General features: G+C 40.5%; 1 protein-coding gene across 1 annotated transcript in view; it reads right to left on the bottom strand.

Moving 5' to 3' along the window:
- LOC137273838 (centriolin-like) overlaps nucleotides 1–12,400 on the bottom strand; it is a 68,097-nt gene extending 55,697 nt beyond the window's left edge. Inside the window, exons 1-7 of the mRNA XM_067806711.1 lie at nucleotides 12,159–12,400; nucleotides 9,454–9,578; nucleotides 3,565–3,837; nucleotides 2,770–2,956; nucleotides 2,364–2,557; nucleotides 1,542–1,670; nucleotides 303–537 (exon numbers count right to left, since the gene is read on the bottom strand). Of these exons, the coding sequence (XP_067662812.1) occupies nucleotides 303–537; nucleotides 1,542–1,670; nucleotides 2,364–2,557; nucleotides 2,770–2,956; nucleotides 3,565–3,837; nucleotides 9,454–9,578; nucleotides 12,159–12,396 (1,381 nt within the window). The 5' untranslated portion in view covers nucleotides 12,397–12,400. The remainder of the gene's footprint in view (nucleotides 1–302; nucleotides 538–1,541; nucleotides 1,671–2,363; nucleotides 2,558–2,769; nucleotides 2,957–3,564; nucleotides 3,838–9,453; nucleotides 9,579–12,158) is intronic.
- Nucleotides 12,401–12,881: the final 481 nt, after the last annotated feature.

The following is a 12,881-nucleotide window of genomic DNA, read 5'->3' as shown; positions in this document are numbered from 1 at the left end:
GGTGTGGTGTAGTGTAGTGTGGGTTGGGATGGGGTGGGTTGGGTTGGGGTTCATGTGGTGTGGTGTGGTGTGGTGTGGTGTGGTGTGGTGTGGTGTGGTGTGGTGTTGTGTGGTGTGTTAGGGTGGGGTTCATGTGGTGTGGTGTGTGGTTTGGTGGGGTGGGGTGGGTTGGGTCGTGGTTCGTGTGGTGTGGTGTGGTGTGGTGTGGTGTGGTGTGGCACGGCGTAAAACTAAACTCACTCACTCATAATGGGAATGAACCACACAGAGGGGATGTGTCACAACCCAGTGTAAAAACCTACCTAACTGAATCTCTCGCTGTTTGTCTGCAACCTGAGCTGTGAGTGCCTGGTGGTACTGCCCCAGTGCCTCGGGTCGCTGTGCGGGTGTGGCAGGGGAAGATGCTACAGAGTGTATGTGTATCTTCTGGGGCGTGGCCAGCACAGACCCCTCTTGGGAATACTGGTTAGCCTTGTAGCGGGCTCGGCCAATGTAGGGGCTCTCACCTAGCAGGCCACTGTCATCTTCATCATCGTCCTGGACATGGAAATATGAGTCATATTGTATATTTTGTTTAATAAAAGTGTATTTACATGCATCAACATGCCCAATACTTCAACCCTCTGAACTGCCTCTTAACATGATCATCCATGACGATCCAGCAGTCGTCCAAACCTGTAGCTGACCATCATGTATGTCCTGTCAGATGTAAAGTTGCAGAAGGATAATCAGGTAATGGTATGTGTATGTAAACAGCAACAGGTTACTTTTGTGTACCTCATGTGCCAGAAATTGTTCAATACAAGTTTTATTTGAACATATTCTGGTTAAAATAACTCTACATCAGACGTAGGTGTGATGAAACCGTGAAAAATGTGCCTCTTTTGAGCAGAGGCTTGTGTAATGTATAGGGTGACAAGGTAATGGTATGTGTATGTAAACAGCAACAGGTTACTTTTGTGTACCTCATGTGCCAGAAATTGTTCAATACAAGTTTTATTTGAACATATTCTGGTTAAAATAACTCTACATCAGACGTAGGTGTGATGAAACTGTGAAAAATGTGCCTCTTTTGAGCAGAGGCTTGTGTAATGTATAGGGTGACAAGCTGTTTATTTCCAACATTCTCAGTTTTCTTAAGTCTTCAGTAACCCTTCTTTACCGTAAGAGGCTACAAACAGGATCGGGAGATAAGGCTCATTCACCTGGTTGACACATGTCATCGTATCTCCTTTGCATAGATTGATGCTCATGCTGTTGATCACTGGATTGTCTGGCCCAGACTTGATTACTTAAACACTGTTGCCAAACAGCTGGAATACTGCTGAGAGCAGCATTAAACATCAGTGGTATTTAACCAACGAACCTTCCTAACAGTTATGTAACAGGATGTGAATAGACATGAAACATTGGTCACAATATGAATCACTAGATTGCCTGGCAGAGATGTACAGGCTACGAGGCAATAACTCGAATATTGCTGAATGGGGAGATAAACAGGCATCTTATAAAGGTAAGTGTGACTTTGCACAAACACCTACCATGGCCTGAGGCCGAGGGACTTCACTGAGACTGTCAAACTTGGAGTCTATCTTGTAGAAGGCGAGCTCCTGCTCCAGCTGGTAGTGCTTCTCGCACGCCTTGTTCAGCTCCAGCATCTTCTTCTTCAGCTGACAACAGAAAACACAGATGAAGCATCAGACTTTTACAGGGAGTATGGTGTACTGCCTCCTTGCACAGAATCATTACGTAACAGTATATCAATTACTACCTCATAACAGTGAGTGTGTTTAGTTCTGCCCCTTTGAGCAATAATCTGGCAACTTTGTGGTGGAGGACAAAAAAAACCCGGCTTCACGTATTGTACCACCTCTTAATAACATCTAAATAGCATCTGTATGTCATTTGTCACCTGAAAATTAGTGGGAGAACATGAATTGTTACTCATCCATTGAAGGTATCACTGTTTAATAATTTTACAAAGTTATTAAACATTGTGAAATAACATCACATTATGCCATATGTATGACGGCAAAGTGTTTTACAGTCATGACGTCAGAATGCTAATACCTCTGTCACAATAGTATTAGACCTTGCAGAAAGCTGAGCCATCACACTCGTCAAATTCTTAGGAAAGAAGTACTTTGCTTGATATTATTTGGCTAATGTTGGGTGAAAAATGAATAAAACACTAAACTATGTCCCATGTAACACCATATTTATGAAACTCATAAAATGTATCGGTATCTAACTCACTTTCGCTCGTTGGATACCAAACCATTCACTCATTTCATAAATATGGTATTACATGGGATATAGTGTCATATCACTGATAACTGACTGAAGAGAAAAGACATGCTCACCAGGTCGTTCTTGACCTGCAGTTCTCTCTGTAGCTCTGACACCTGATCTTGGCGTTCTTTGTCCTTGACTTTCATCTGGTTGGTGGTGGCCTCCTGCAGGGATTTCTCCTGAAGTGACTTGTTGTGGCTCTCCTCTAGCAGCCGGTTCTTTACCTCCTCTTGCTCAAGCTGTTTCTCCAGCTTCTCTAACTCTCCTGGAAAACAGTCAATCAGAGTAGGGATGGTGGAATTGGAGTGTGGTGTGGCGTAGTACAGGAGGGAAAGGAGAAGAGGACAGAAAGAGAAGGTCAGGACTTTCCTCACAAATAGGTAACCACATAAAAAAAGTGTTATCCACTGGCACTGTATAAACACCCATTCTGTTTTAACACACTGAGTAAGTCCAATGACAAAGCTGGAACGTCACCTTGTGCAAACCTCTGTTGAGCCAGGTCCCGCTCATGAGCTGTGACATGAGAAGCGTCAAGTGTGGCCACAGTGCGCAGGTGGAAGACAATGTACAGCCGGGAGTGTGGCAGCTCTGACAGTGGGGTACTACTCACGTCGAGCTGTGTGAGGTCAGGGATAGGCTTCAGCTTGGACAGCTCACTCAGCTGAAAGACAGTCATGAGTAAACTGAGCATGTGCGAATGAGGAGGCAGACAAACAGCGGCAAAACTGTAGTGAGTGAGTTGCCTGAGTGAGCAACTTGTCTTGAGAGAGAGTTGTCTGAGTGAGTTGTGAGTGTTTTGATTTGTGTGGGTGTTGTGAGTTGTCTGAGTGAGAGTGGTCTGAATGAGTTATCTGAGTGAGTTGTCTGAGTGAGTGAGTTGTCTGACGGAGGGAGCTGTCTGAGCACATGAGTTCCCTGACTGTGTAAGCTGTCTGTGTGTGCGAGTTGTCTGAGTGTGTGAGTTGTCTGAGTGAGTTGTCTGTGTGAGTTGTCTTAGCATGTGAGTTGTCTGAGTGTGTGAGTTGTCTGAGTGTGTGAGTTGTCTGAGTGAGTGAGTTGTCTGAGTGAGCGAGTTGTCTGTGTGTGCGAGTTGTCTGAGTGTGCGAGTTGTCTGAGTGTGCGAGTTGTCTGAGTGTGTGTTGTCTGAGTATGTGAGTTGTCTGAGTATGTGAGTGTGTGAGTTGTGTGAACTTGGTGCATATGAACATGTGGCATTTGCTTGCTGGCATTTTCTTGCAATGGTGACTTCTCACCACAGATTCAACCTACCGATGCAAGCTGATTATGACTTAGATTAAAGTTCCGAAGAGCTTTGAGTTTCTTCCCGATCCATGGTGGAATGTGCTCAATCTTATTCCAGCTGAGGTTGAGTGTCTGGAGAAAGACCAGGTTTTCGATGCCCTCTATCTTCACTATGGAATTATGTGACAGGTTGAGATCTCGAAGACGCAGTAGCTTGTCCAGTTTCTCCATCTTCTCGATGATGTTGTTGCTGAGGTTGAGGGTGTGTAGCTTCTTCAGCCTCTCCAAGTTCTCAATGTACTGCAAACAGTGAGGGAGGGAACAATTATGACTGGTAGGGTTCAAACAATTCGATTTGATTCATCAAATCTAACATCTAAGTTCTTGATTTTCCATAACCACTATCACTATTCCAATTTGATAACTGAATCTCTACTTCTATTTCTTCTACACAGTAAGAACGTAAGTTTTTAGTCAACTCAAGTATGATTGATTGACGTTGGGCTTATTATTCACTGTCAGTAGCAGACATTGCCAAGTTAACTATGGATTTCACCCTGTAAAGGTCAACTCACTTGATCCCTGAGAGGAAAATGAAATCTGATGACTTTACTTGTATGACGAACCAAATCGGAAATGACTGAATCGAGGGTCCAATATCAAAAATCAAATCGAATCAAGATCTGGGTGAATTGTTGCAGCCCTAATGACCAGGGCCTAGATAATCTAAACTGTTTCAGCGCTAAGACAGTCGTAAGTTGATGTTAATGTATGGCACTTACGACTATTACAGCGCTAAGAGAGCGTTGAAAATCTAAGCCCTGTACTGCAACAGTGAGGATGTGAACAGTAATGACCAGTACTGAGCAGAAGTGAACTCTACTAATCTCTAGTGAACAGTATTGACAATACAAAACTGATCTGATATGTACTGGGAAGTACTGGACAACACTGAACAGCATACTGAGCAGTACTGGACAAATAATGGCATGCCCTCAGATAATGTCATAAAACTATGCTCAGTACAGTACTAGAAGACTTCCTGTCACAATCAGCATTCAAAGATTTGGATTGCTTGACCTACATTTAGACAGGGCCCCATTTATATCTTTAGAAATGAAATTTTGCCAAGATATTCAAGCTGGCACTGTTTACAATATACTGAGAGCTGACACTTGTGTGAGAATTCAGCATGAAGTCTAAACCTTTGACATCAAGTATGAATAAATGAAAATATTGGGATGTCTTTAAGACTGCAACATCAGAAAGTTGGGTGGGTACTGTTCACAAATACAAGTATACTGAAATTCTTCTTGAATGACTTTCGTCTATATCAAACAAACAAAATGTTTCTTGCATACTTTGTATCATGATGCTTTTGATACATTCAATGCAGATTTTTGCAAGACAAACGCGCCAAGACAAACAGCTACAAAAAATGGGAATCATGCTTCTGGAACAGAGCAAAACCAGTTTGATTGATGTTGACAGATAAAATGTAGAAAAATAAAACATTGGAACAATTGCATCTGTATCATATTTTAGGTGAGGCTGACTACTTTTTAAACGTCCTTCATGGCAATATTCCAGCAGTATCACATTATCGAGTCCCACATACTTAGCACTCTTTTCCTGAATCTTGCCAATCACATTGCTGTCAAAAGGACAAAAAATGCAATAAATCACTTTTGTTCATCCAGAATTGATCACTGAACCATGCAGGAAGTTCTGACACCTACTTCACCTGTCATATTTGCATCCATATCCTAAAAAATACCCCATGGACACCATGTTTTTGTAGGCTTAATCCAGCAGAGACAACAAACCCATTATAGGCTAAAAACCTGTGAAGATCTATGCTGGAACTGATATTCAGTAACCCATGCTTGTTGTAAGAGGTGACTAATGGGATCAGGTGGTCAGGCTCGCTGACTCGGTTGACACATGTCATTGTATCTCAACTGCATAAATCCATGCTCATGCTGTTGATCACTGTATTAAACAGTCCGGGATTGATTATTTTAGACAGCCACCATACAGCTGGAATACTGTTTAGTGCAGCAAGAAACTAAACTCACCCACTTTTATGATAAAAATCACCCCTACACTGCTAAAGTTGGAAAATACAAATTGGAACAGACCATACAGCATTTTTTTGCCCTTAAAAAAATACAGAAAAAATTTCCAAATGCACATCACTACAAAATGCTGAATTGTGCAAAGTACACAATTTATATGGAGCTTCTGACTGTTATCAGCTATACAGAAACGCTGTGGAATTATGTTTTTCAGTAAATTGATCCAACTTTGCACACATCCCTAGTTTCTGTCTAGGTAGGTTTAATACAGGTTGCTGTGTACATAAAGTACATCAAATTTCCATACTGTGTTATGAGAATGTTTGGTTTGAACAGTATCAGTCTTGCCAGTTTGATTAAAATCTGAAAATATTCCTGGCATTTAGATTGTAAAAGAAGAATGAGAAGCATGTAATGGGACACTGTCACAAGATTACTGTCAAATAAACTACAGAATCTGTTGTAGTAGATTCAGTTACATGTTGTTTTTCTGTTGTTAAATGCTGCAGTCAGCAATACTGCAGCTTATGATGGTATGGAGACTGTCTGTTAGTAAATGAATCTGGATGAAAATGATCAAGTGACTCACATGAAAATTGGGATACAATGACATGTGTCAAAAACGTCATCTAGCCTGATATGACCCTGTTAAGTGAGTAAGTTAGTGAGTTTAGTTTTACTTTACACACTAATATTCCAGCTATATGGCAGTGGTCTGTAAATAATCGAGCCTGGACCAGACAATCCAGTTATAAAGAGCATGAGCATTGATCTCCACAACTGGGATAACATGACATGTGTCAACAAAGTCAGCGAGTCTAACCTTTCGATTTCATTGGTTGTCTTTTATGGCAATTATGGGTTGTTAAAGACCAATTGTAAACTGGATCTTGACAGAGAGGTAAGCATGGGTTGCTGAAAACCAAGTCTAACCATGATCTTCACAGGAAGATACCGGTAAGCATGGGTTGTTGAAGACCAAGTCTCACCCGCATCTTCACAGGAAGATAAGCATGGGTTGCTAAAGACCAAGTCCAACCCATATCTTCACAGGAAGATAAGCATGAGTTTTTGAAGGCCAAGTCTAACCATGATCTTCACAGGAAGATAAACATGGGTTGCTGAAGACCAAGTCTAACCCACATCTTCACAGGAAGATAAGCATGAGTTGCTGAAGACCAAGTCTAACCATGATCTTCAAAGGAAGATACTGGTAAGCATGGGTTGTTGAAGACCAAGTCTCACGTGCATCTTCACACTAAGATAAGCATGGGTTGCTGAACCCCAAGTTGAAGAGTGATCTTCATGGCTATAGACCATAGTGCAGTACACATAATTGGCTCAGGAACACTTGCTGGAACCACAGCACAAAGTGAATGCTAACCTGCAACGGTGTTTCCACTAACATTTCAAACCACCAGTACATTGTATCAACAAGAATGAATTTTTGTTGGTATGTTATGATTTTCAACAGTATTATACTATAACCTAAACTTGATAGAATAAGCACAAAATGCTCACACCTCAAATCTTCATGTCTTTATTTGTTCTGAATAACTTTGCAGTAAGTGAAAAATCAAAGGGTGTGTCCAACACATGCCAATTTAACATCATCAAATTGTTTAAACTGCATTGGGTCAGTGAGTGAGTGAGTTTAGTTACGCCACACTGAGGCATATTCTAACTATGTGGTGGCGGTCTGTCAACAATTGAGTCTGGTCCAGACGATCCAGTGAACAACAACATGAGCATCAATCTGTGCAACTGGGAACAGATGACGTGTCAACCAAGTCAGCAAACCTAACCACCTGATCCCGTTAGTCGCCTCTTACAACAAGCATAGTTGCCGTTGTGGTGGGTCAGTCGATTACGACTGGTGGTGTGGATCCTGTTTTGTAAGCTAAATCCTTGTTCGGCTGGCAACACTTGTTAATGGAAATATCGGTGATAAATCTGCAAGTACAGCAAAATCAGCAAGTACATCAAAATATTCCTTGATTTCAACGTCACAGCTCTTTTCAAATGATGTGACACCTATGCCAGAAGGACACGCTTGAAAGCAACAGCATCCATCACTCTTGTGGGACATGAATACAACAACCTCATGATGACTATTGCTGTCACGGTGGTCTTTCAAACTCAATGCTGATTTTTGTAAACTAATGCACCTACGAGTTAATCCATTCAATTTAACAGCTGCTTCACATATTTTGCAAACATTTCAATTCTCCCTTTCAAGATCATTTTTGGTATGTAACCAGTGAAATTCATGAAACCAGTCTCATTAAACTGCTTCACTCTCTTCTTATCACTGTGACAGTTTGAATCCTGTTTGCCATCATTGTTATTACTACTGTCACCAGTTGCTTCCTCATTTTTGTTTGCCTTACATTCCGGGGAGTGAACTTGACCCATACCAAACAAAAAAGGAGGACAGTGTTGTCTGCTTTTGAGCTGCCATTTGACATGTGCTTTGAAAGCCATTGTAACCATGCGTATCTTCCTGCCACTCAGAGAGGACATGAGTTGTTGTGAATCGTTTTTTCATCTAATCAGAACATTGGAATGTCAAGATCACTTTGGTGACTTCTATATATAGATCAGAGGGATTTCCATAATCATTTTTTTCCTTGTTGAAAAGACAACAAACGAGACCAAAAAGTCTGTTGATTTTATTGCATGTCAGCGTGTTTTTAATGTATTATTACCTCCATTTGTCTAATAGCCAACTGCATATATATGATTTTTACTGGTACACTGAACCAACAACATTGGAGATTACCGGTACTGGGCATATTTTATCAGTAAAATACCGCTAACTGCTGGTAAACAGAAACATTGTGCAATCTGCTAAACTGGTCGAACATGCAGACAAAAATGATGAGCTTGTAGATTACTGCAAGCCTTGAATATATTTTCTTTATCTTACTTCACACATAAAAGTCATTTTCGGATTGGCTGAGTGCTCCTCTATCACTTTCAGTGTACCCCGCTTACAAGCAAGTAACATTTCCATGTACCCTGCTGGGAGTGCTGTACGCATTTGTTACTTCGTGGTAGTACTTCTTTTTCTGGAATAACACTGATCATGCATGACATGAAAATCAAGTAAGTTTTGCAAATCGATGGAAGGGAGCTAACTTTAAACCTCTTTGATTACACGATGCCATTTAGAAAGTGGTCAAATGCAACATATGTCATATTCGGGATTTCCATGATTTAACAACACAACGCACACTGAATGTTTCAAATGCCCTTGTCGCAGTGAAATTCAGGCTGCATGTTATTGTTCAACATTTTGCTCAACACTTAACCTTGGTTGAAAATACAGTCTTCATAAGTGTTTCTGAACAAACATAAAATAAATTTATATTCAGAAATGTGGAAAATGTCACACTTTAACTTTTGGAAACCTCTCCTGATCAGAGGACTTGGTCCTGAGATAATCCCCCACAATTCACTAGACAGGAAGTGCACTGTCTGTACTGGGCCAGTGTTGGGCTGGTACAGTATTGCAGTGCAGTATTACACTATTTACAGTAACCCATATATGGCCCAGTACAGTTTTGCCTGCAACGGGTCACTAACGGAAAACAATCATTGGTCCAGTACTGGCTCTAGACATTATCTCTTGTACATTATGCCAGTACCAATGGCACAGAAAGATGCCAGTGCTGGCCCAGTTACATGATGTTTGAAGCTGGATTGTCTCTGAGACACGATCTGGACAAGAAATTATTACAGACGGATAAGCTGATTTCTATAACCCCCCACCCCCACATTATTGTACAGGCAGATGATAAAAGATAGACAGATAGAAGCAGTATTACAACCGTACCTTGATTTTCTTGCCTCCTTCCCGGCCTAGTGTTAGGTTGAGGCTTGTTATCATGTCAAAGTTGTCCTCCTTTGCCATCTTTTTGATCATTTCCTCCGTGATGTAACGAACACCAGGCTGAGATGCTGCAACAGCAGAAATATACCAAGTGAGTGAGTGAGTGAGTGAGTGAAGTTTTATGCCCTACTCAGCAATATTCCAGCCATATGGCAGTACACAATCAAGTCTGGACCAAGCAATCCAGTGATCAACAGTATGTCACCAAGTGTTGAACAATTGTCAACCAAGTCAGTAAGCCAGACCAATCCCGTTTGTCTCCTCTTATGACAAGCATGGGTTAACAAAAACCCTGTTAACAAAATAAATCCTACATGGACACTGACAACACCTTCTGATACAGTATTATTTTTCATAACTCGATCGTTGTGATGTTCTCTTCTTTCAAAGTGAATAACACTCATATTTCTAAACTTCAGACATTATTGATGGGATATTGTAAATGTGGCAGGGCAGAAATATCCACTTTCAGTAACATTAACATAATCCTGACAAGTGGAGTAATGATACAAAAAAGCCTAAAATGATATATACACAGCAGTGTCCTATTTGAACCTCAGATAACTGGAAACTCGCCTTCTGAATAGAAATTCCTTAAAATGAATTCACAACATTGTAAAATTACCCACTAATCTGGAAATCCGGTTTTCGTTACCATATTGTCATTTTCACATGCAAAACATTATCTTCGGGCTCAAGGAACATAAACAAATATTGACGAAACATCAACCTATGGGCCCCTCGTAACCAGCGAACAACTAATGTTTTGTATGTGAAAATGACCACATAGTAAAGAAAACGAAAGGGTACATCAACCCATGGGCCCTGAGGGACCAGTGAACAACATATTTATCTTACCGAACACTTCAGTGTTAATTATGAACTGTTTGAAGCTTGGTTATTGGATCGTACACTTCAGCTAACCTTTGTAAATCAAACGATTCAAATCTTGCCCATTGCTGTTTTTCCTGTTTACTACAAGTGAGCAGGTGATATTGACAAACTTGAACTCACTGTGTTATTGAAAGTGAAGTAGCTTTTCTACAAAGCCAGTACAAAAAAGCTTTGATCTCTTTCTTCAAGTGGGCACATCTACATGTAAAGATATGTTCACACATGTTATTGATTTTACTACTGTATTTGACAAGATGTGATTTTGTGTATGCATAATTATTTGTTGATGTCTTTTGTTATTGTCTTATTTGTTGATTACATCTGTAGCCTTTCTACATATGGCCTGTGGTTCAGATATGCGGATATTCATTTACCCAGGCATTGTCAAGAAAAACACAAGTGTCCTGATAAATAGATCATGATTTGGTAATTTGGGGACAATGGGATACATTACTCTATTTAGTAAGTTCAAATTATCTCCCTTTCCATACACAAATCACAACCCTGAACATGCTGAACATATGGTTTAACTGAATTACAAGAAGTAAAATTGTCCAAGTTTGGAGTCAGAGTTAAGGTTGCCCTCAGGTTGTTTTGTGCAACAGGCATATCTTTCACATAAGGTGATCATAAGTCTAATCTTACTGTTTAAGGTTGATCTTAGCTAAGGTTGTTTTGAACAATGGAACACAGGCCTTATAAACAACACAGGCTCCAATCTATTAGTGATGGTGAATGCATATTGATTATGGTGTTGCCCTTTGTTAATTTCACCATGCATGTAGACATTGTAATAAAAGAGGCTCTGTCCTTATGTTGAAGTTCCCAGAAACTTTTGCACAGAGTATTCTTAACCTAAAAAAATTAATGTAAGTGAACAATCAGACTTATTTGTCCTACCGTATATAATGGATAAGTAGTAGAAACATTTCGTTTATCATAGCATGTTGATAGTAGTGTGATGAGGGAAGTAATCTGGTGCACATGGCAAAGGACAACGGGCAGGCAAACTTGGAAATACATTTATAGTTTTATGTTTGTAAAAATTAGATAACATTAGGTGAGTTAAACAGTAAATTGACTCCTTCCTACTTGAAAACAATTGATGACCCCAACACTGAGTGAAGAGATTAATCTTACAGATGGTTTATTAACTTTTTACTTGTGCTAAGACAGTCTATGTAAATTTAGTCTCAATAATTTTTGTTACACTCCTACACTGAGTCCAACAAACCCTAGTAGGAGGTCGTGTCAGGTAACCTTTGAGCGACCTATGAACATCCAATCAAAATGTCAAATGGATTTAACCAATCAGACAACAGTTACTGTTTATAAATTCTCTGGTCAATGACACTGAAATCTCAACAAATGAAAATCTGCATAAAACGCAGATATTTGACTCGCAACATAGACGCTTTTAGGTTTCTGTTGACATGGTTACCACTAGTTAATATTTCTGTAAGCTGACAACCGTGAATACTGACGAAACACTATTTTCAGTGACTGTTTACTCACTGTTGTGGCGTGCTCCATGTGCATCTACCGGCATCGATAGTACGGAAAATGGCATTAGCAATCATTTGACCTCCTACTAGGGTTTGCTAGACACAGTATAGGAGTGTAACAAATAATGTAACGATTAGGTTTAGGTTTACTTAGACTGGTGCCAAGTTTACATACTTTGAACACGTGTTAATGCACAACCACAAAATGACATTGTTTCATCAAAACTGCTGTGAATTGCCACAACTTACTTGGTGTCCGAACTGGTGATAAGCCTTTCCTCTGATCACTGCCAGGAGAAACAGCTCTCCTGGCCGAGGTGCCCTGACCTCCACCAACGGTGAGGTTGACTTGACGGGGGAGGTCTTCAGCAGACCGGGCAATGTTGCCCCTCCCCCTGGCCAGATGGGACGTGGCTGTGGAAGGGCTGCCCTTGGATGCCTTTGGGACTGGCAGGTTGGACATGCCTCGTCCAGTACTCCTCTTCATCGTAGAGGATGCTGGTGATAACGTTCTGTAAAAATGAAAAAATACTAGAGCTAGTTATTGCTTGAAGTTGAAGCACGCAGGTTGATAACAGTGTATGAACCTCCTAAAAAACAGGAAGCCCATTGGGCTGATAACTGAACAGGGTTGCTGGCTCTGTGAACATGTAGCCAGTCCTGTATCAAAAATAGGAAACTGAGGTAAGGTGTTAAAATACTGTTATCAAAGAATTACTTATACTATTCGTTTTAGTGAGGTAAACATAAACATGTGCAAAAGCACAGTTTACAAAGCATAACTTGGTGGTCCCTGTTGATTCATTTAGTGTCACTGCCATCTGAATGAGACAAACCGGCAAAGTCAGAATGGTCTGTACCTTTGGCAAGAATGGTCTCTCCATGTTCTTCAAGCAATTAGCACTTCGGCTTTGTAAGTCTCCTTGTGAAAAGTAAACATGTGCAACAGCAAATTTAACAAAAACAGTTTGG

This window comes from Haliotis asinina, chromosome 2 (assembly GCF_037392515.1).
Source record: "Haliotis asinina isolate JCU_RB_2024 chromosome 2, JCU_Hal_asi_v2, whole genome shotgun sequence".
Classification (NCBI taxonomy): Eukaryota; Metazoa; Mollusca; class Gastropoda; order Lepetellida; family Haliotidae; genus Haliotis; species Haliotis asinina.
The sequence above is the reverse complement of the archived record's forward strand: the minus strand, read 5'-3'. Positions and strand labels throughout refer to the sequence as shown.